Genomic DNA, 24,052 nt, shown 5'->3' with positions numbered 1-24,052 from the left:
TGTCTATCTAAATAGTTACTCTACAATATTGTATGTTATATCTCATGAGTGATACAATAACTTCTATACATTCAGAAGAAATAATAGATTATTTCTGGGCCTGAGGTGTCCAGGAAAGGTTTCATGGGACAGGTGAGATTTTTACCTTCAAGGTACTATAAATTAGTCTTTGCTTCCTAGACTAGATCATTTAGACAAATCCTCACAGGATCCCTAGGAAGATATGGAGATTGAGACCATTTTCTATGTGCACAGATCAGCAGTGAAGTGATTTTTTTCTAAACTCTGCTTTTAAATTTCATCCTTGCTGACATCTTTTTGCTCAGAATGTTCCTCACTGATACCTTTTGTGCTGTACTTTTTTGTCTTCCTTCTTTACCCCTCTCCTCTCTGTACTGGCTAAGAGAGAGTCATTTTTCCCTCCCCAAGCAGAATTGTTTTATTTATTTCTTATATTTTCATGGCAGGTTCTTTCTGCTATTGCTGACTGATCCACTCTTATCTAACCACTCACATTTCTTCTTTGGCACATTTACTAAGCAGGACCACACATACCATCTCTTTCCCTATCTCAGGCAAAAAAGTCTCAAGGCTCATTTTAAATCTGTGTCCTGTGTTAGAACCTCTAAGATTTGGACCCACAGTAAATCTGTGAGCCTTGGATGCCCAGAGAGTGATGTAGGAGTAAAGAAAATGAAAAATAATTCCTCAAACATTAGGGTTCACTCTTGCCCAATATTCCACCAGAAGAGAGGATGGAAGTTTAGAAAATCCTCTTGAACTTTTGCAATCCAGCCAAGTTTTTGGCTAGGCCTATTCTCCTCCCAACTCTGATCATTGAATTTCTGCCCCTCTCCCTTGATGATCTCTGTCTTCTCTTGCATATTTCTGCAGATAGGGGCATAAGGAAAGTTTAAGTGAAAGTACATGTTATCTAGAAACTTTAGTCAGCCCTTGGTTCCAGTCTCATTCAGCAAAAAATTTTACTAGAGCTACTATTCGCTTCTACTTTCATTTCTGTTGGAAATTCTAACAATGAAAAGGAGGTACTGGAAAAAAATAAGTTTTTTATTGTAAAGATCTCTGGCTCATAAATGTTCAGAATGAGCCCTCTCTCTATTCTCTCTCCCCATTCCTTCCCTGCCTTGCCTATCCCCAGCATCAGACTATTGATACATTATACCTAGAAAATAATTTTGCAGTCTCTTCCCTCTTGCTTGGTGGGAGGCTTTAAAACTTGGTCTGTATGTCTTCGGGGGATCTCGTCTATTGAAGCAGCCCCCATTGCCCTGAGTGATAACAGTCGAATGAAGGAGGAAGCAGCTGCTTCAATAAGACACTGCTTCTGTTGCTCAAATATTTTTGCAATTAGCAGTAATGATGGGAAGAGAACTACTGGAGAGATTGGGTGCTTGTTTTTGTGCCTTTCCTTTCAGAGTGAATAGCTCCAGAGGTTAGCAGAGGGAGTCAGTGGCTCTTTAAAAGACTATTGGGCTTTGGAAATCGTCCTGCTCCTGGGTCTTGTTGAGGCTGCCCTGCCAGGAATGAATAGGACTAAAGTGGCTCGTTCTCAAGGGCTCGTAATTTAAGGCACCAAGAGGCTTCATGCATAGTGGAGAGGAAAAGGGCCTGGTAGGGGGCTGGGAGGGGGGTTGTTGCAGAGAGGGCAAGAGTAGGCTTTTTCTCTCAGCCTTCCTCCCCTTTCTGCTTATTTATTGCCAGCTGCCAAGATGAGGCCTTCATTATATGGGATAATCTTATTAGCATTAGGTGAAACATTTCACTTGTGTCCACACACTCTTCTGCAAGTCACATGGACATCACCCTAGTCAGGTCTGTATAACCTCTCACCTGGGCTATTATTATAATAGCTTTCTAGCTTACCTTCTTGGCCGGAGTGTCTCCAATCCAATTTGTCCTTTATGGCAGTCCAGGTAGTATTTTTTTTTTTGGAGGGGGAAGGTAGGGCAAGTGGAGTTAAGTGGCTTGCCCAAGGTCACATGGCTAGGTTTGGTTTGGTTTTGTGTGTGTGTGTGTGTGTGTGTGTGTGTGTGTGTGTGTGTGTGTGTGTGTGTGTGTGAAGTGTCTGAGGTCAGATTTGAACTCAGGTCCTCCTGACTCCAGGGCCAGTGCTCTGTTCAGTGTGCCATCTAGCTGCCCCCAGGCAGTATTCTTAATGTGGTAGTCAAGTCACACTATTCCTCTGCTCAGAAACCTCTTTTGGCTCTCTATTGTTGACTGAATAAAATGTTGTACAAAAATCTTTATTCAGCCTGGTATTCAAGACACTGTACGATCCAGCACAGTGCAGTGGAGAGAGAATTGGTTGTAGAGTATGAAGAACTTAGTGCAAACTCTGCCACTTACTATCAGTGAGACTGTGGGGTAAAATAATGTCTGTGATCTGGGCCGCAGTTCTCTCATCTGTAAAATAAGAGGGTCAGACTAAAAGAGTAGTGTTAAAAACAAACTGAGGAGCAGTAGATAGAACACTCACTCTGGAGTCAGGAGGACCCGAATTCAAATCTGGCCTCAGACACTTGACACAAGTTGTATGACCCTGGGCAAGTTACTTAACCCCAGTTGCCTCACCAAAAAAACAACCAAACAAACAAAAACCAAATTGAAACAGAGGCCATTAATCCATACATGAGTATTCCCGCTGACTGCATATTTAAAATGTGATATCTGTTTCATTGTATTTTTCCTTTTTTTTTTGTTAAATATTTCCCAATTGTGTAGTGGCCGCTAGGTGGCGTGGTTGTTAGAGTTCCAGGCCAGGAATAAAGACTCATCTTCCTGGGTTCAAATCTGGCCTCAGATGCTTACCATCTGTGTGACCCTGGGCAAATCACTTCACCCTGTTTTCCTCAGTCTCTTCATCTGTAAAATGATCTGGAGAAGGAAATTGCAAACTACTCCAATATTTTTTGCCAAGGAAAACTCAAATGGGGTCATGAAGAGTCAGATGACTGAAAAAAGACAGGAGAAAAATTACATTGTGATTTAATTTGGGCAGCAGTCTTCAGTATTGTGAGCCACAAGTGCCTCATAGGCCACGTGTGTCTAGAGCGGGTCATCTCTAAGGTTCCTAAGTCTATGATTCTACTGTTTCGGCATTCTCTCACATGAGCCTCCTCTGGGCACTCAGTGCCACTCATGTTGCCTGGAATCCCTTCTTCTGACTCTCATCTGCAGGAAGTCAAGGAGCGTCATCATGCTTCATTAACCTTTTCCTGACCTTCCTAGCTGATCATTATTTTTTTTAAGCAATCAGGGTTAAGTAACTTGCTCAAGGTTACACGGCCAGTTATTTCTGGGTGTGGTGCTAAGTATCTGAGCCCAGATTTGATCCCCAGGTCATCCCGACACTGGAGCCGGTGCTCTTACTCGCTGAGCCACCTGGCTGCCCCTAAGCAATTGGGTTAAGTAACTTGCTCAAGGTTACATGGCCAGGTGTTTCTGGGTGGGTGCTAAGTGTCTGAGCCCGGGATTCGATCCCCAGGTCATCCCGACACTGGAGCTTGTGCTCTTACTGTGCTGCCTGGCCGCCCCTAGCTGATCATTATTTATGTCATCTTCCTCCAGTTTGGCATAGGGTTCTTTACCTCTCCTTTGCATATAATCACATTCTACATTGTACCTATTTGTGTAAAAATCCTATTTCCAAATTAGATTGTAAGCTTGCTGAGGTCAGGGTCTGTTGTTTGTGTGTGTGTGTGTGTATGTTTAATCTTTGTATCTTCATATTAGCCCAGTTTCTTGCATATAGTAGTCACTTAATAAATGTTATTAAAATGTACTTAATATTAGATTACCCAGTTCCTTAATTTTCAGGTCTAATAAGATGAAATGTAATATGGTTGAATGGAAAGTCCTATCTGTTGATTCAAAGCATGACTGGATGGAAGTGATGTGACTAGAGGGCAGGCAGTATATGTGAAAAGAGCTTGTGGGGGTTAGGATACTTTATGCTCCATACTCCTTTTTTTCTTTCTTTTTTTTTTCTTTTTGGAGGGGAAAGTCAGGAACATTAGGGTTAAGTGACTTGCCCAAGGTAAGTGTTAAGTGCCTGAGGCTAGATTTGAACTCAGGTCCTCCTTACTCCAGGGCCAGTGCTCTTTTCACTGTGTCACCTAGCCAATCCAGTGCTCCATACTTTTAAGCAAGGTTTTGGCAAATCTAGTGGTAACTCATGTAACCTTGGCCTCCATTAATGACTAGTACAAGGTAATGGTGAGGTGAGATGTGCTTTATAGACAGAGGAAGCCTACAGGACAAACACAAGCAAGGGGCAGTCTTAAATGCCTTGTGTTTATTTGTCATTGTAAAGAAATTAGAACATTTTTAATTAACTATGCTAGGGGATGGCTTTCACTTAATTATTATTGTACTATCACAGAGATATAGAAAATTACGACATAGTCCTAGGCTGTTAAGAACCTATAGTCTATTTGGGAGATAAGAGATACCTGTAACAAGATAACAAAAACCACCAGGTATATGTAATGAGTATGAAATGAATGATCAGAAATCAATGGTATAAAAATCTATGGAAGAAGAAATCACAGTGGGCTAGGTTGACTTAAGAATGGATGTGCAATGGGAAAGAATTTTTACAGCTAGTGTCTCTGATAAAGGCCTCATTTCTAAAATTTATAGACAACTGAGTCAAATTTACAAGATTGGATATGTCATTGCCCAATTGATAAATGGTCAAAGAATATGAACAGGCAGTTTTCAGAGGAAGAAATTAAAGTTATCTATAGCCATATGAAAAAATGCTCTAAATTACTATTGATTAGAGAGATACAAATCAAAACAGTTCTCAGGTACCACATCCCACCTATCAGATTGACTAACGTGACAAAACAGGAAAATGATAAATGTTGGAGAAGATGTGGGAAAGTTGGAACACATTCATTGTTGTTGGAGCTGTGAACTAATCCAGCCATTCAGGAGAACAATTTGGAGTTATGCCCAAAGGGCTATAAAAATGCGCATACCCTTTGATCCAGCAATACCACTTCTAGGGCTGTATCCCTAAGAGATCATAAAAATGGGGAAGGGACCCATGTACAAAAATATTTATAGCAGTTCTCTTTGTGGTGGCCAAGAACTGGAAACTGAGGCAATGCCCATCAATTGGGGAATGGCTGAGCAAATTGTAGTATAGGAATGTAATGGAATACTATTGTGCTATAAGAAATGATGAACATCCAGATGTCAGGAAAACCTGGAAAGATTTATATGAACTGACTCTTTGTGAAGTGAGCAGAACCAGGAGAACTTTGTACACAGTAATAGCCACAGTCTGTGATGACTGATTTTGATAGACTTAGCCCTTCTCAGCAAGGCAAGGAACTAAAACATTTCTAAAGGACTCATGATGGAAAATGCCATCTACATCCAGAAAAAGAACAATGGAGTCTGAAGGTAGAGCAAAGCAGACTATTTTCTTTTTTGTTTTGTTTTGCTTTTTTCTTTCTCATGGTTTCTCCCATTCATTCTAATTCTTCTATACAACATGACTAATGTGAAAATATATTTAATAGGAATGTATATGTAAAGTCTGTCTCAGACTACAGGTTGTCTTTGGGAGAGGAGGGAGCAGGAAGAGAGGCAGAAAAAATTTTAAAAATTGTGGAAGTAAATGTTGAAAACTAAAAATAAATAAATTAAATTTTGAAAAAAAAGAAGAATGAATGAGCAAACCAGGTGTCAACGTAGATAAAGAGGGACAGTAAGGAAGACTGAGTTCAAATCTATCCTCTAGCTATATGACTCTGGGAAAGTCATTTAACTTTTCTTGGCATCAATTTCTTCATTTGAAAAATGGGGATAATAATAAGCCCTATGTGTTGGTATTTGTAAAGTGCTTTGCAAACCTTAAAGTTCTATGTAAATGTTATTGTTATTATTACTATCTCTATTGTTAATAATCATTATTTTAATTAATAACAACAAGTAGATGGAGAGGAAGAAGAATTCTAGGCAATGGAATGAGCAAATATACACAGGTGAGAAAGGATGAAGCAGGCCTGGGAAATAATAAGGAGAACAATTTGACCAGATACATTTCATATAGGAAAATAGTGGATGAGAGAATATTGACAAGGGATGTTGAGGATAGATTGTGAACATTCCTTAAATACCACTCTCAGATGTTTGTTGTTTAACCTGTGGACACTAAAGGATTTTTAAGTGGAAAGTTTGAGTAAAAAGATATTTTTAATTAAAAAAAAACAGGAACATTTTATTGAACATATTTGAGTAGGTAAGACAAAAAGGACCATGACCATTCAATAAATTTTATTGTGTTTAACATATTCAAAAGGTATAACAATTAGTGTACTATTCAATAGAATAGGCATGAGGTTATAAGACCCTGAATTAAGGTGACTGTGGTAGAGTGGAAACGAAGGGATGGAAATGAGAAATTTTACAAAAGAAAAGCAACATTGTTTTACAACACATTGGATATGGATGGCAAGAGAGAGGAAAGAGTCAAAAACCACTTGACAGTTTTAAGCTGAGGTATCGGGGAGAATAATTGGAAGCTAGCTTTAGCAACAGGAAGATCTGGGGCCAAGTTCTGTTTCTCATGGATATGGGTTAGAGATGGAAGCATGAAGATATATTAACTTTTATTATTTTTAATTTGAAAGTTTTTTATATGGTTCTTCATATCTTTCATTTCTTCATTTCAGAATTGCTTGTTCATTTCCTTTCACAATTATCTATTAGGGGCATGGTTCTTGATTTTTTTTTTTCTTACTGAAAAGTAAATTCATTTCCTTTTGTTCCAGTGTCCATACAAGTGGAAAGGAAGTGATCACTGGAAAGAAGAAGCCTTTGTAGAAAAGATAGGACTGGTGCTGTCCTTTCTATAATAAAATATTGCACATTGAGGGCAAGTACTGGAAATAATGCCCCTCGCTATTAAGTATAGCAAGTCATCACAATTTCCAGAGGAAAATTCCATCTCCAATATTTTTTATGTCTCTCTGGACTTTAGTTTACTTATCTGTAAATGAGAGGCTTGGGCTAGATGATTTCTGAGGTCTTCCAGATCTAATAATCTGTAGTACTATTATATTATTCTAGCCAAGTTAGTTACTGGTTAGTTGAAAGCTTGACATATATAAGCCATCTAGGTCACAGTGATTCCCTCCCATCTTTGGACTCCTTTTGCATTTATAATTGAGCCATTCAGTGCTGATTCTCCAATTTTTCTTATGTGTATTAACTTTGTATTTCCATTTAGATCCTTGGGAGAAGATACCATATTTTATACTTCTATTTTATTCCCCACAGAATCTAAAACCAAGCTTGGAATCTAGCAAGAATTCAGTAAATAATTATTATTGAAAGGGAGGGCAGATTTTGAGTATTCAGACTTTGTAGACTACTCTCCCTAGTTTTCATTTAATTGTCTGAAGAATTATACACTGGGCATTTCTATAATGTTGCCTGACTCTGGCCAATTCTTTTGGCTGCTTCTTTATATAAATGCTTTGTTTCTTGCACAGGTCCTTCTGAATTATTGGATATGACAGACAGTGAAACGTGAGTACTTGTCTAGCATTCTATGGTTTTAGGGTTTTTCTTTGGAATATGTTTGGGAAAATGAAGGAGAGAATAGTATGTACAGTCTTAAAGGAATACTTAGATACTAAGTGTCAACTCCCTGGCCTTTTTAAATGTCCATGTACAAAATTTACATTATGTTCTGAAAAGGTAGCATGGCAGATTATAGAATACTAGACTTCAAATGTGTACTACCTGGGTTTAAATCCTACTTATAAATAATGTGACCATGGGCAGACCATTTAACCTCTTTGTGGATCAGACAATTTGCTAAGACTTATCTACTGTTATAGATGGGTTGGGATATGAGTTGATGGAGAGAATTCCCATAAAATTACACACCTAAGACTTGCTGATGAATATTTGTCTATTTGTCTGTGATATGTATAGGTTTCCTTGGACATATGCACCATGATACAATCATGCACACATTGGTTCATTAGACTAGGAATCAGATGTCACTCCTGATTTAAATGATAATCTTTTTTGTACTGTGGTCTCTCACATGATGCCCAGGACTCTGTGTTTCAACTAGTCAAGCATCATAAACCCAACAGGGACAGAAACTTCTGGGCAATGGTCTCTATAGCTGAAATTTGGTCCAGAGAGGATGCCCACATCCAGAAAGGAGGCAGAAAACTGAAAAAGGAATCATGTTCTGTGCTAAAATGTTATTTCATGGATAGAAATATAAGATAAGATGAATTCAAAGGAGCATAATCATCCCAGCAATCTCTGAGTCCTCTAATTTGGGTTCTCTCTCATAAACCTCATCTGTCAGCACACAAGCAGCCCAAAATTGAATCAATGAATCACAGAATTTTTAGAGCTGGAAAGAACCTCAGAGACATGCTTCAACACCTATATTTTATTAGAGGGAAAATGTGGTATAATAAGGAAAAACATTGATCTTAACCTCAGAATCTGGAGTACTTGGGTTTGACTCCTACCTGGAACACGGACTAAGCGAATGATTCTGACAAGTCATCCAACCCCTGTGAGCCACAATTGATTCATCTGTAAAATCTGTGGAATAATAACTCATTCCTGGAGAGTTAGAGCTGGAAGGACATTGAGAATCCATATACTCTAAATCCCTTATTTCACAGATGAAGAAATAGCTCAGAGAAGATCAGGGATTTGCCTCAGCTCAGATGGTACTAACAGTGAGAGATGGGATTTTTAACACTTGTCCTCTGATGCCTAAACCAGTGTTCTTTCCACTGGACTAAGCCAAGGCTACTTCAATTTATAGGACATATTGCAGCTTTCAAAGTGCTTTCACATGCAAGCCTCCCAGCAGCTCTGGTGCTTACTACATGGGCAACCATGGGCAAGTCATTTCTCCCCTTCATAATCAAGCCTCTGTTCCCTCATCTATAAGATGAGATCAGACCAGATTTGCTTTGAGATATCTTCCAGCTCTAAAGCTGTGGTTCTCTTTTTATATATGAGAGAGCAGAGGTCCAGAGAAATCAGATGATCCAAGGCCGCCAAGCTAATAAGTTCTAGACTTGTCAGAGCCAGAGCCCTTCAATCCAGTGTCTCTGTACTCAGTCTAATGGCTTTCTTCCCCCTCTTCTAGACCAAAGACAAGCATGGCAGCAGACTCATGGCTTATATGCCCATTGGAAGTGCCTCCCTAGGGAGCATGGAGATTTGTTATTAATAAAGAAATAATAATAAATTTATATAAGACATACATACATTTTCAATCACTGGGCCCAGTTGACTAATACCATATTTGGGGAGAAAAAAAGAGAAAGAGAGAGGCTGATTTTAGATATTGTGCTTATTTGAGCTAGTCATTAAAGAAACCCTGTCGATTTACTGACTCAAGTGATTTTCAGCCTTCCCCACATATCATTTCACCACCTACAGTGATAGGGGACAGTTGAGAATATAGTATCTGGAGCAAGGTAGGGTTTTCCCCTCCATGGTTAAAGTTCCTCACTGCTGGTTTCTTCTCTGGTCTTGATTTAGGGGAGAGACAGCATTGCATAAGGCTGCCTGCCAGCGGAACCGGGCTGTCTGCCAACTCCTGGTGGATGCAGGGGCATCTCTGAGAAAGAGGGATTCCAAGGTAACCTGATGAGTGAGTGGAAACATTCTCCTAGCTGGGCATGTCACTGGCACCATAGCCTTCACTTGTGCACACAGCTAGGGCATCCTTTCTATGCTCATGGCAGTGCTTGGGGCTCTGGAAAAAAAGGAGGAAAAAATAAAGTGCTTTATTTAGAGAAACTGCAGTTTAAATCTATAACCACAAAGAAAGGGTGTGTGTTTGCATAGGTACATTTATAAATCTCCATGTGTGCCTGGCCTTATTTTGGCTAGTCTGTTACCTTGGTTAAGCCCTGGCAGCCAGGCTATGGAGGGGAGAAGATATCCAATGTCCAAGTATGGAAATCAGGGTCATTCTATTGGGGGTAATGGCATGGGTATAGAGTACTATTACCCTGCAGGGTTGTAGAAGGGAGCATGGGAAGGAAGGCAGAGGAATGTGATTCATCACTCAACCCAATATTTATATGCTACAGTGTTCATGGTACTACACGATATGGCAGGAGTTAAAATAAGTGACACAGAATTTAAGTCCATTCAACATGCCCTATTAAGTGGCTGATATATGCAAGGCATTGGGCTATGGATTGAAAAAATAATCATCTCTACCCTGAAGGACTTTATATTTTATTCGTGTGTGTGTGTGTGTGTGTGTGTGTGTGTGTGAAGAGAAGAGGGATAGATAGAAAATAGACATAGATGAATAAATACAAAGTAATTCATGGGTGGGAACTGGGGGGAGATAAAATTAAGTGGCCAAGAGAGTGACCCAAATAGTAAAGGTCAATGCTAAATAATAATCCCTTTGTGATGATTTGAAAGGTTCAAGAGATGTAACTTCTGGGTAATTTAGTCATTATTTTAATAATACAAACATTTCCATCAAAGGATGGTCATTTGGGCCCCTCTCTTAGACCAAAGACAAGCATGGCAGCAGGCTCATGGCTTATATGTCCTTTGGAAGTGGGGGTGGTGTTCCTGAGGGTGTCACTAAACTCTGAAAGGTTAACAATTAATTAGAGAGTGAATGTTGCTATGAGAGACTGAACCTGAACTTTGCTTAAAAAAAAAAATATATATATATATATATATATATGTTAATTGCCTAACAAATTGGGACCAGACCCCTTCCTCATCTTAGGACTAGACCCCAAATATAGGAAGAGACAGGTTTTTATACATTAAAAACAACCAAATAAGGCCACTTAATTAAAAGGAAACAAATAATAGGAAACAACATTAGCTAATGTGATTTCTTATTGGAAGAAAGACTAGGTACTTTCCAAATTGGGAAAGGGGGAGTGAAGAGGTGCAATCCCCCGAAATCGGAAAGAGGTATCCTACTTCTGCCAAATGTCTGTGAGCAATCAAAAGAACATGGAAACAATAAGTGATTGATCAGTATGGAGCCATCTTTCAGATAATAAATGTGGATTACTTGAGATGTATAATTGTGAGAAAACTCCTTGCATCAGTCTTCAGACCTGCCTGTGTTTATGGTCTTTATAACTTAGGTCCTTAGTTAAAGGTCTTTAAGCAATGGGTAGGGATGGTCTAGTTCCCAGCCATGCAAGGCTGAGTTCAGACAATGCAATAAAGTTTTCTCACTGTTCCCACAATTGAATAAAGTTTTCTCACAAGACAGAAATTGAACTGGACCCATAATTGAATAGAAAGGGAACTGAGCTAGCTCCAGAATTGAGTCACATGATGGAGTCAGTCTGGTTCACTCAGTTCCCACTACCACTTGCTGCTCCAGTCCCCTTCAATCCCCTCAGTCCTTTTCTGTAAATGTGGCTTTTATATGTGCTGCTATTTTACTGAAAGGAAGACAGGGCTAAGAAATGTGACTATGACCTTCCTGACATCTTGTGAGTAAAGAGTTACCAAAGGCAGGGATGAAGAGCAAAAAAGGGTAGTTGTATTAGAAGCATGAGATCAGTGCATTGGATGAGTTGGTTAAGGCTGAGCTGTCATCAGAGAAGAAAACGCTCAGTAGAACTGATCTAGGAATTATGTGCCCAGAAAAGAGAGGAACAAGTTCAAGAAGAAGACATACTTGATCAAGAATGCCAGCTGGAGTTGAAAGGAAGATAAAACCCCTGAGGTGGGGTTCAGGTGATTATAGGGAGAGAAGATTTATATAGGACAAAGAGAAATTATCAAGAAAACACCAACTAAGCACGTTTTGGGTTTAGTTGTTAAGTGATGAAAAGGAGAAAAAGAAACTAAGCAAAACTAAACTGAGTATAGATAATGAAGCTGGGTCTTTGCCTTTTTGTCATATATGTAGTTTGTGCCTTGAGATCTATATGTGTCCATAGAAGGGACTCTGCCCTCTGACAAATGAAGTGTGTCCTATATTGAAGATATAGTAGAGGGTCACAGAGAGATATACTAAAGGAGAAGTGTCACTGTCCCAAGGATTCAGGCAAGAAAGAAAAGAAAATGCTCTGTTTGGGGTTGGAGTACACAGTTTACTCTTAGTAAAAATATGTAGGGAGCCCTCTGATGCAGGGTTCCCCTGGGCCCATTTTGTCAGTATACCTTTAGCTGTTTAAGTTTCCAATTACCCAAAATGAAAGAATTGGGGGTGGGGTGCCTGCAGGAACTAAACCTTGTTGAAAGAAAGAGAGCAATGAAGAGCTTGAAAAAAGAGACACTACATAAGAAAAGTACATTTCTCAAAGATGTGCACTTAAACAAAGCTAGCATTAGGCAATATGAAGGAATGGGCTTCATCGGTTTCCATTGCTGCTCTGCATCTACTTTGTGGATCCTCCTCCTCCATTTTGGTAGCAGTTTTGCTCAGAGGTGGCATGGTATAATGGGAAGAGCAATGGCTTTAGAGGCCAACAAACTAGGCTCAGATCTCTGCTTGCCCTGCATCACTTGTGTAACCATAGACAAGTCACTTAATCTTCTTGGGTCTTGCTTCTTCCATCTGTAATTTGAGGAGGGTTGGGCTAGAAGGCCACGAAGATCCCTTTGAGATCTGGATCTAGGATGCTGTTGTTCTCTCTCCCTATTTCTCTCTTCTACTACTCACATGTTTAGATAGATGTCCAGTGTTTCTTGATTCAGGTATTATACTCTGACCTTTATTACTAATGCTCTGGGTCTTTTCTTCTCCATATGAAGTCATCAAGTCAGGTCAAGAAGCATTTATTAAGCACCTATTATGTGCCTGGCTATGTCACTACTTGGGTCTCATCCACCAAATTAAGGTTAGGTTGTTAGGTAGATAATGCCTCTCAGATAGCATTTGTATCCAGGGATCTTCATCCATTATTATGTTTCTCTTATGAGTAAGGTTAAGGAAAAAGAACAAGTAAAAGATAAAAGATAAATAGCCCCCTGCCAACTGCTTCCTTTTCCTGTAAATTCAGAAACCTTTCAACAACCCTTCTACTGCTCTGGGGCTGCACTTACTCCCTTTCACAGTTAACAAAGTGCAACAGGGAGATTCTTTTGGTTCAGGCACCAAATTATGAGTCATGGTCTTATCTTGGAGTTGACTTTTTAAAAAATCCATTTCAAGAAGCCAGGGTGTGAGTGTGTGAGGAGTATTCTAAAAAACCTTAAAATCATCAAAAATCGGGCAGCTAGGTGGCACAGTGCACCGGCCCTGGAGTCAGGAGAACCTGAGTTCAAATCCAGCCTCAGACACTTAACACAAAAAAAAAAAAATGTGACCTTGGGCAAGTCACTTAACCCCAATGCCTTGTCTTCCCCCTCCAAAAAAAAAAAGCAAAAAAATCAGCAAAGAAAACTCTTATTTGTTAGGTTTTCTATGATAACATCCATCCCCTTTAGCTTTGACTCATTCCTTCAGAAAGCTACTAACATTCACTTTCTGAATAGCCACTGTGTGTGAATCTCTGTCCTTGTGTGTGCCTCTGATATTCTATCTTTTGTGCTTGTGTCTTTTTCTTTCCATCTGCAACTCACAGGGCAAGACCCCTCAAGACAGAGCCCAGCAGGCTGGGGACCCAGATCTGGCTTCGTATCTAGAGAGTCGTCAGAGCTACAAGATCCTTACCCATGAAGACCTAGAGACTGCAGTTTGACTCAGGTAGAAGGAAGAAAGGAACTCTGGTGAGAATTATCGACAATGCCCCTTGGCAGTCCGGCAGCTCCTGTGGAAGAAACTGATGGAATCAATGTGTCTATCTTTATCATGCAAGATATCTATCTGAGGACATGCCACCAGTTTCTAAGGGCTACTGAGATGCACCACAGAATACAATAGTCCCCAAGGAATGAGGCAGGATTCACGGAGGTTTGTGGAATACCTGGTCCACAAAATTTGATCCTTATTGCTTCCAGCAAGTAGCATGAACTCCTGTGTTCACTTGTATAATTTATTTTAAAGTCAGAAAGGATGTTCCTATAAATGGCACTGCTCGTCTTTCCTCTTCTGCACAGAGTGGCCCCCTCCATCCACACAGCCCTACTCCTACTATCTGTTGGTTGGTTTTAAATTAAAAGGATGTCTGTTCTCTTAACAGTCAGGCTTCATAGCTAATGTGGTTTCTGGAATGACTCTCAAGGAGCTCTGGATGGCCCATAAAAACATGACTCGGCTTCAGTTTCCTATGACTAAATTAATCTAAAATATTTAGTGACTAGGGACTGTTCTCCCTTTTTTTGCATGGGTTCCTCTCTTCCTTTTCCATCTTATAGGAACTGAGAAGTACCTTATGGATGATGTCAATGGGTATCAGAAATATGTCCTGATCAGCTTCTGAGGTGACATGGAAACACGTGGGTTTGATTAAGTGGTCACTGAGCAGGGCCCTGAGGTATATACTAAGGCACCCAGAGTGTAGATTGGGGTTCTTAGCCTCTGCCAATGGCAACAAAGGAATGATTCAGCTTGGGCTTTTTTAATAGCTGAGTACTGCCTATGTGTAGCCATTTTTGCCTTCTGGTGCAATGGAATTGAAAGATGAATAGAACAAAGGCAGTCAGACAGTTGGCACAGTTACCTACTTCTAAGAGCTACAGCAAAAAAAAAAAAGAAAAAAAAAGAGCAGACAATCATGAGTTTGGAAACTGTGGGAACAGGGAATGGAATATTGTGGCCGAATTTATTTCCAGACATTTCTGAGAATAGAGAACAGGCCTGTTCATGGAGAGGCTTGGCATAAAACAGTGAGTTTCTAAGAAGACCAATTTAAGCAAAATGGCATCCACTGGTCTTCTAACCAGTGCTACCCTAACCTACCATCTTGGGTACAGTAGACTTAGGGAGCCTGATGTTGGTGTCTCCTCCAATTTTTAGGGTTTCTTTTAATCACTCAATTCCAAACATATTGTCCCCAAAGTGAGAGAACTGCAGCCTCTGCACCTTATATTTCTGTTTTACTGCCACAATTTGGCAGTATCCAAGTTTCTTTACAATTGACTCTTAACCACACTGCATGTCAGGTACCAAAGTTGCACCTTTAACTCTCTTGGCTCAATGTTGACATCATTAACAACCTCATTTTGCAGGGGAAAAGAAGTGTTTTATATCCCCTTTTCTTCCTTCTCTTTCCCACAACCTATCACTGCAGAGATCTTAGAAGGAGGGTGCATGACAGTGTTGCTTTCATCAATGGAGTAGGGCTGTTCCATCTCTACCACCTCAGCTCATAGTGCACACACAGGTCTCTGTGGGTTTGTACTGACCAGGATCTTAGTGCTCATTAGAGCCCATGAAAACACCTCTGGCATTGGGGCAAACAATCTTGGCTTTGCTTCCGTATAAGCTGCAGAGATGGAATGTTTATAATTCCTTTACTGGGTGTGCAAAGACTTTGCTACTGCCTAAAAGTGACCCTGTCTTAGTCTCCATCCCATCCCCTCTCATTGGACATGAATAAAGTGTTTTCCTAGTGTTTCTGCATGTGAACTTAAATTATCGTCTTTCCATTTTTAACTTACAGGTCCAGTGGTGATACATTGATCCACTGGTTATTTGAATCACATTTTGATTATATGTCACAATTTTCAAATACAGATTAGATACACTATATAAAATAGGGGTTATCCCAAACTAGATGGTGATTATAACCTCAGTCTCCCCATTCACTTTGAATTGCATCATTGATATTATTTCAACAGTGGGAGAAAAAAAGAGGCAGGTTGTGAATGATCTTTTTCTATATGTCAGCCTTCAGAAATGGAAATTGGGGAGGGGTGAATAGAGAAACTGTAGCAGATTATTTCCAGAAGCTGGAAAAAATGTACTCCAGAAGAATTTAATCCCTGGTGCTACTATGTTGAAAAATTTTCAATTGGTAAGTCTGCCATGAAGAGGTAGTGATGAAAAACACAAGCCAATCATAAAACCAGTTTTGAATCTGGCTTTAGAGGATACACTTGGCAATGCAATGATCTCATAGCCAGCAGTGCTCTGTGTGTATGCATGTGTGTGTATGTGTGAATATGTGAGTGTGTGTTCATGGTTGTGGTGAGGGGGAAAACTTCATTTCTGACCAGTGAGGGTCTTGAACTTTTCCATGAGTCCCCCCAAACCACATAAGTAAAAGGTACAAATGACTACAGGCAACCCCAGTTGTAGAAGGAAAGAAGCTCCTTTTGTAAGACTGGATGAGGTATTGACTACTTGGGGGGCCCTGGACCATTTAGAAACTGTTCTCTATGCAAATAAAGGTATGAAGATTCCATCTTGTATAATGGAGGAAATTTTTTTTTCCCAAACAATAAACACTTGAACTTAGGCTTTCCAAGCATGCATGCAAGAAACCACCAATTAACCATATCATTAAATTAACCTCCAGTGACACATTTTGATTTATTTCATTGGTATAGGAAGTTCTGCACTGGGAACTTCTGCTACTAATGCAAGTTGACCCCTTCTCTACAATATATAATCTTAGATGAATAGAGAACTGAGAAGTTACATCACTAGTCTAGAGTTGCACAGACAGTATGTGTCAGAATCAGGCCTCAAATTTAGGTCTTCCTTGCTCAAAAGCCAGCTCTCCATCTCACCATGCTGTCTCAAATCTTCCTTAGAATCTGTTCAACTGGACAAATGAGTGTGCCATAATAAAATCAAACCTTACCATTCAAGAATTTACTACTCTCTCAACATCTGCATTCTCTGAACTAGTGTATGTGCCAAGTGCACAGGCAAAACTAACTTTAAGTGTAAACCCCACTGAAAACTTAATTTAAGAGACACACACCTATGAAAATGGTACTTTTCCCAAAAGCACTGAGACAAGCCTACTGGATGGTTCCATATGCTAGTGGTATCCCTTTGTGGTCTGGGCTATTTCCTGGGCTGGCCTTATTAGCTCCTAGGTTCCATTTTTAGCTCACACTTATGGAGAGTAGAAAAATGGCCTATTCTTATTCCAACACAATTTTGAAGTGACGTTAGCTATTCTTGCAGCTTTTTGTTCCAGTATTACACATTTAAGAAATATAACCTAACCCAATGACGCTGTACTTTTTCACATTTCTAAGGACGTAATAAAGGACAGAGCTGAGTGAACAGACCAGCAAGGAGGAAATAGACTCGAGACAGAGAATTTCCAATGTTAAGTTCTGTTTACCTATATAAGTGATGATGAGAAGCCTGGAACAAAAGCCAGGCTTCAAGCTGATAGCTTCACTGGCTGCATTGAAACAAATTGAAAATATCATTGCTCTCAAACTTTGCCTTATAACTGGATTTGGTGCCGAACCAGATCTGCTTGTGTTATGAGAACTTTAATATGTTATTCGGACCTGGAAAGGATGACTCTGCCTACAGCGTTTCTAAAGCTTATTTACTAGAAACTTTGAGATACCCATGCCTGAGAACATATGGGGTTTCAGCCTGTATTGATTTAGAAAATAAATGAAAAGGCCATAATGAAGTCAAGATGTTACTAGTGGTGTATGGCATTGCATTGGTTATGGCCTCGAAGCCAAATAGCTAAGCTTCTAATAAGTGTGGTTGAGTCAGAGACTAGCATGCTTTTCCATTCAGTTATGGGCACTTAAAAATATATTAAAATAGCTAATTATAACCATCACATAACATTACTATATTTAAATAGATTATTAAAAATTTAGAGCAAGATATAGAGAAATACAAATACCCAAGTACAATTTAATACCTCTCTCACCATGTACTAATTATTTTCTATTACAGCTTAATCCAAACTTTGTTTTCCTCAGACCTGAACATGACTAAATCACCCTGAATGTCTAGTTGGATTTAGAAGCTCTTAGGGGTTATCCACTGCTCAAGTACCTTAGGCTAACTAATTTTCTTGGCATCAAACCTCTTTTTAGGTGACTTCCCTCCAATGTGTTGTTTTCTTTCTATTATGAGAACCCCAAACAATTGTTTACACCTAAAAATTTAAAGTGATGCCTCTTCAACTCAGTCCAAACTATTCACACTGTTTAGCCTATTAATTAAAGAAAGGACAGGTCTAGCTGACCTTTCTGACATCCCTGGTGATAGAGAAGATGCTTACTGTTCTCTCTTACATCTTATCTAACTGCATAACAAAGCAGAAAGAAAAGTCCAAGTTATGTTGTCCAATGATTCCATGAACATTTTTTCCCTCAACATTCATTTTCCTGTCACCCAACTCCCGAATCTAAGCCCCTACTCTTATCAATTATCTGTCAAGGTGCTTACCAATAAATATGCAGCTAAAGTGTCCCTTGAAAACCATCACTTACAAAATCAATTTAACTCAGCTTCTCTATGCAGGTTATCTTCTGTTCAAGGACATAAGTTACGAATCAACTCAGTACATAATTTCAGAAACATATCTAAGGAGAGCATAACTTTCTAGAGATATAATTTTTCCCTAACCATTTATAACATCATTAATGTTATATATGTAAAATGTTTTAATGTCCAATCAATTGATCAATCGACAAACATTTTTTATGTGTTTATGTGCCAGGCAAAAGTTCAAGTGCCATATCTACATAACACCCTCAGTTAAAAGAAACCAGTTATTTTCAGTATCAAATAAATTTCAATCACATGCTTAATCTGCATGATTGCCTGTGGTATCAGTAATACCTTATTGCTGTGGCTTCCAAAGAAAACTCAGAAGATATAAAGGACAGTTTTTTCAAGAGGAAACTCCTCATTCTCTTCACTCCCCAAGTTAGATAACTCCCTTTGCTTAATGTGGTGAATATTTTTGGCTATAATTATGCATGAAATTAAAAGAACACAACAATTCTGCATTTAATGCAGTGCATGGCACATAGTAGGTGCTTACTAAATGTTGATTGCACGGAATTGAATTGAGTTTCCCACAGCTTCAAATTAAATTAACCCCCTGTATATAAGTATGAAACAATTTGTATTTTATTTACCAAATGCCTAATATGTGTTACAGAATTTTACTCAATGCTTTGAATAAACCAGGAAAAGTTGAAGACCTGTTCCCTGTCCCTGGGAGATAGGTGGTTGAGGAGATTTGGCTGCACATATGAAAGTTAGCAGTTTTAATTATCGCAGGACAAAAAGAGCATAATTCCTACCGGAAGTGAATGATTTTCCTGTGTCTTGCCTCAAGGTGCATTAGTGGGACATGGTATAACTAAATCTGGGTGCCATCTGTCATCATCTCATCACCAAGGTGCTGCTCTCCCAGGCATGCTCTCCTGGAAAGATTGCACCCTCAGTGAGATTATCCTCCTACATCCTCTAGGCCACAGTGCTCCTTAACCCATGTCCCTCTTTGTCCTCTAGTATGTCCAAGGCAAGATTTGAACCCAAATCTTCCTGGCTCCAAGACTAACTCTTATCAACTATACCACACTACCTCTCTAAGACTGCCATATATACTACAAATGTCAAGAGGAGGGGAAGGACACAAAGGCTGGAGTAGTGAGGGAAGGAAGTGGTCATTGTACTATTTCAGAATAAGTGAGATAGAACTAAATTAATTTATGGTCTTTCATGCTAAATAGAGAATAGATTTGGCAAAGTATGAAATAGGAAGTTCTTAAATGTTTCTATTCAGTAAATCAATATGAAAGCTGGGCGGGAATGGGGCATGATTCATACTGGGTAAACCACACAGAAGTAGTACAAAAATGAACTAATGAGGTCCTGGACTGAGGGAGTAGAATTGGGAATGGAGACAAAGAGATGCATATGACATATCAATCAAAGGAGAAATCAGCAGTATTCAATCTTAAGAGGACAGAGAAAAATAGTGAGTCAAAGATGATTCTCCAACGATTTGATCCTAGGTCCCTGGGATTCTAGTTGTGCCAGAGAGAGAGAAGGAGAAGAAGAGGAAGAAGGAGGAGGAGGAGAGGAAAAAGGAGAAGAAGAAGAAGAAGGAGAGGCGGGGGGGAGGGGAGGGGGAGAGGGAGAGGGAGAGAGAAAGCCAAGACCAGAACTATAGGGAATGGCTGCAATTAGAACATGAAAGGAGGAAGAAAAGCAAAGAAGGAAATAGAACATTAACTAAATAAATGGGAAGAGAGTCAGGGCAGAGTAGAAATCAAGTTAGGAGGAGGAGGAGGAGAATCAAATTCAGCAGAGATGTCAAGGAAAATGAGTGTGTGTTCTACTATTCTACTTATATTTTAAAAATCACCCTACCATACCTCAAAACTTACATAGCTACCTCCTTCACCAAACATTCACACAAACTGCAAATAAGTCTTAGGATTTTTGAACCTTTGATGCAGCTGTGATTTCATTAGTATGAGCATTCCTCCCACTGGGGAGAAATCACAAGTTTGCCACACCCCCTAATCCAGTGTGATTTTCATCTCTCTCTCTCATGTCTTTCTGTAACTGCTCCAGAGAGAACCCACTTATGCTGGAAGTGTTCCATTGGCTCTTTTACTTCATTATGTTTATCCATATTATGGGAAAGAAGCCCTGAAATTCATTAGAAGATGGAAGGGTTATTAAAATTCCTGATTGTTAGGGCGGCTAGATGATGCAGTGAATACAGCACCAGCCCTAGTGTCAGGAGGACCTGAGTTCAAATGTGACCTCAGACACTTAACATTTATCAGCCATGTGACCTTGGGCAAGTCACAACCCCAATTGCCCTACCTTCCCCCCTCAAAAATTTTTTTAATTAAATTCCTAATTGTGCTTTAAAATAAAAGTAGACTGAGAATGGAATAAATATTTCTTCTAGAATTGAAAATCAGGTATTGGAAGATCAAGCATTGAGAATACCAACATTTGTTACATTGAACTATATATATATATATATATTCTTTCTGCCTTGCTTCACTGTATAAGAAACAGGAGATTGCATAGGAATGAGGGCTATTCGTATTGTCCATTTCATATATTACTGTGGTCAATAAATTATCTGGGGCCCAACCCTTCGGTTATGAGATACTACACTCTTAGGGATATTGTTCATAAGATGAAGCAGAGGTTGCTACTAGGCTTACACTTAAATTCTTTCCACTTCATATGTCCTGCTAGACCCAGGGGGTACTTAACCTGAGGGTCCAGGTTTAGCTAGCTAGAGAGACACTCACACACACCTAAGTATATCTGTATCTCTATCCATGTGTATGGCTATCTCTATTCCTGATAATAGGACAAGAATATCTCATTTTGTTGGTGACTGAAACATAAATTGTTTTAAAGATTGAAATCTGAAAGTATTCCCCCTTCAATCTGTTATTTTAAAAAAGAAAAAAAATGGCCAATAGCTGTTATTACGCTCATTGGATATAGAATTCTAGAACCAAATTTTCCATAATCAAGAAAAAGAGCTCCAAAAACCATAGAAACTTGGTGACTACTTGTCAGGGATATTGTATGGAGAATTTCTTTTAAGGCATAGTTTGGACTAGATGACCTCCGAGGACATCTTCCAGCTCTGAGATACAATAATTCTTTAAAAGAAATCCTTATGTAATTAAATTTTCTTTTTTTCCCCAAGAGACAGCCCAATTCCCCCATACATTTAAAAGTTCCATTAAGAGACAGGTATTTAATTTTTTTTTTCAGAAAAAATTGAATGGGCATAGGGAACAAGAAATTTTGATGTCAACCATTCATCTTAATATAGTTTTGCAAGAGCCTGAATGGGCTTTAAAGATTATCCAACCCAAACAACTCCTTGTATAGATGAAGAAAGTGGGGCTTGTTTACTTTCAATGACTCACCTGAAGCCATCATAGCTAGTTGGAGAGTTAGAACTTAAACTCTCATCTTCTGCTGCCGAATCCAACACTGCGCCATGTTGATTTGATATTTTTTACTTCTCTTCTCAATTTTATGCTGTTCATATGAGAATTCATATGAATTTAAGAGGCTATATTTATACTTCAATGACTTTGAGTGCATGGAAAGGGGTTAGTACCATTTAACAATAGTTCTCCACTTTCTTGTATGTACACACAATTGATTATTAGTGGATAATATTCCGCTTTAACCTTTTAAATCTTCCATATTACAAGAAGGATATCCTGAAACGTGTGAGAAAAGCAAAGGCTCCTGAAAATTGCTAATTGTTCTTTTTTTAATTGTCTAAGAATGTATTATATATTGCTGTAAGTATCGTATTATGAGATGTTCACTCTTATACATTTCATAGCAAAGCTAAGGTAGACACATGCATTGCTGTCTTTCCATAATGGAAATTCTTCACTTTATTTTCATCCTCAGATTTCACACACACACACACACACACACAAGCACCAGGAAAAAATTCATCCTGAAAGGAATTTGGGGACTAGAAAATGTAAATTGAAGAATGGAAATTGTGCTAGAACATATGCCAGCATCAGCCTACAATAATTTAATCCATATAAAATGTGAGTGACAGGAACCTACCATAAAAGGAGATGTTTACATCAATGTATTGGTTTAATCCATATTTTGTATTCTCTGAAAATAAAAGTGGATAAGGGATAAGGACTGGGCCAATGATTTCATTGGTTTAGGGATCTAAATGCCCACTGTCAAATATATGACAGCATCTTCTTTGCAATTTCTAGTCCTAGAGAGTTGCCCTTAACGGTGGTATCAAACTTGAATAGAAACGGGGTCCCAAAACTATGCATTAGCATCCCTGTAAGCTGTATGATGACTTAGAAAACCATAAGTTAACATCATGTTCTATTGTTTTGAAATTTATTTTGTCAAGTATTTCCAATTACATTTTAATCTGGTCCAGGTCATGCTTGGCTTGCCCCCAAGACTCAGTTTGTGATAGTTCTAGCCTAGAATGCTGCAAAGTTAAGTGATTTACTCAGGGGCACTTCTCCAATATTTCCCAGAGGCATGGGTCAAAGGCACTCTTCCTGACTTAAAGGCCAGTTTTCTAGCCACTAAGCCATATTTCCTGCCTGTCACAGGTCTGAAATACCTTTGACAATGACCACATTCTTAGTTCTAGACAGCACCTGTAGCATTGTAAACATCTACTTAAAGCATTCTCAGGAATTTTTTTAGCCATTGACTGTAATGCTACTATGAGATGACCTATTTCCATTTCTGTTAATTAAGAAATTGTTCATTGAGAAATGACTTGCCCAAGCTGCCACAAGTAGTCATGGTTGGAGAACATGGTGGATGGTGGATTCACTTCTCTTGGACCTACGTTACTTATTCTCTGAACAAAAGCATTTGTCATCAGAGATGGAACGACAGTCAGAAAATTCTAAACAAGAGCACAGGTTAAAAGGTGATTCAAATTTTAATTTGACTTCTTGCATCTTCTTCTAGCTTGTTTATGAAAGCTCACAACTTTCACAGCTTTTAGATCCTCCCTCAGTCCTTTTGGTTATTTATATCTTGAACCAACTGTAGTGACTGAAGTAAATAAGTGTTTGGGGTTTTTTGTTTTTTAACTTCTCTGAAGTCACCAGTGTGGAAAGCCAGGGTGGGTGCTTTTCTTTCAGGGTACTGCTCCTAAAACTCTGGAGTTTGTGTTTTCATTCATGCCACTATTTTCTCTATTTGATACTTTTGCCTAGAAAGTAAACACATTCTTCAGTTTCTTATAAGGAAAGACTCTTGAAATCATGGCTTTGTGACGGTAGAATTTGCTGCCTTTTATGAGACAATGAATTCCTTTACAATTCAAACAGAGACTGAAAGTCTACAGAGCCTCTAAAAATATGATTCTTATAATTGTTGGAGTGCTAAATAAAGTAGGTGATTCCCAACACACCTACCAAATTAAAAAAAAATTGGTGATTTTTAATTTGTTTATTTTTAGTTTTCAAACAAAAATTTGATTTGTTTATTTTTAGTTTTCAACATTTACTTTCACAAGTTTAAATTTTTCCCTCTCCCTTTCTCCCTCCTCCCCAAGATGACCTGCAATCTGATAAAATCTGAAATTTTTAAAAAGTTTTAGGATTACATGATGCATCATTTTTCTTACTTATACTGCTAGGATGTGCTGTTGCATTC

The 24,052-nt window shown here is 38.9% G+C and overlaps 1 protein-coding gene across 3 annotated transcripts in view; it reads left to right on the top strand.

Moving 5' to 3' along the window:
- The window catches only part of DGKI (diacylglycerol kinase iota), a 586,838-nt gene extending 570,507 nt beyond the window's left edge, over positions 1–16,331 (top strand). For all 3 annotated transcript variants that reach the window (XM_069087305.1, XM_069087306.1, XM_069087304.1), the window contains 3 exons: positions 7,533–7,569; positions 9,574–9,673; positions 13,608–16,331. In XM_069087305.1, coding sequence (XP_068943406.1) covers positions 7,533–7,569; positions 9,574–9,673; positions 13,608–13,724 — 254 coding nt within the window. In that variant the 3' untranslated portion in view covers positions 13,725–16,331. The remainder of the gene's footprint in view (positions 1–7,532; positions 7,570–9,573; positions 9,674–13,607) is intronic.
- The last annotated feature ends 7,721 nt before the right edge of the window (positions 16,332–24,052 follow it).

This window comes from Petaurus breviceps, unplaced genomic scaffold (assembly GCF_028583685.1).
Source record: "Petaurus breviceps papuanus isolate PSGF00001 unplaced genomic scaffold, PetGlider_PUasm1.0 181, whole genome shotgun sequence".
NCBI classification, from domain to species: Eukaryota; Metazoa; Chordata; class Mammalia; order Diprotodontia; family Petauridae; genus Petaurus; species Petaurus breviceps.
The sequence above is the reverse complement of the archived record's forward strand: the minus strand, read 5'-3'. Positions and strand labels throughout refer to the sequence as shown.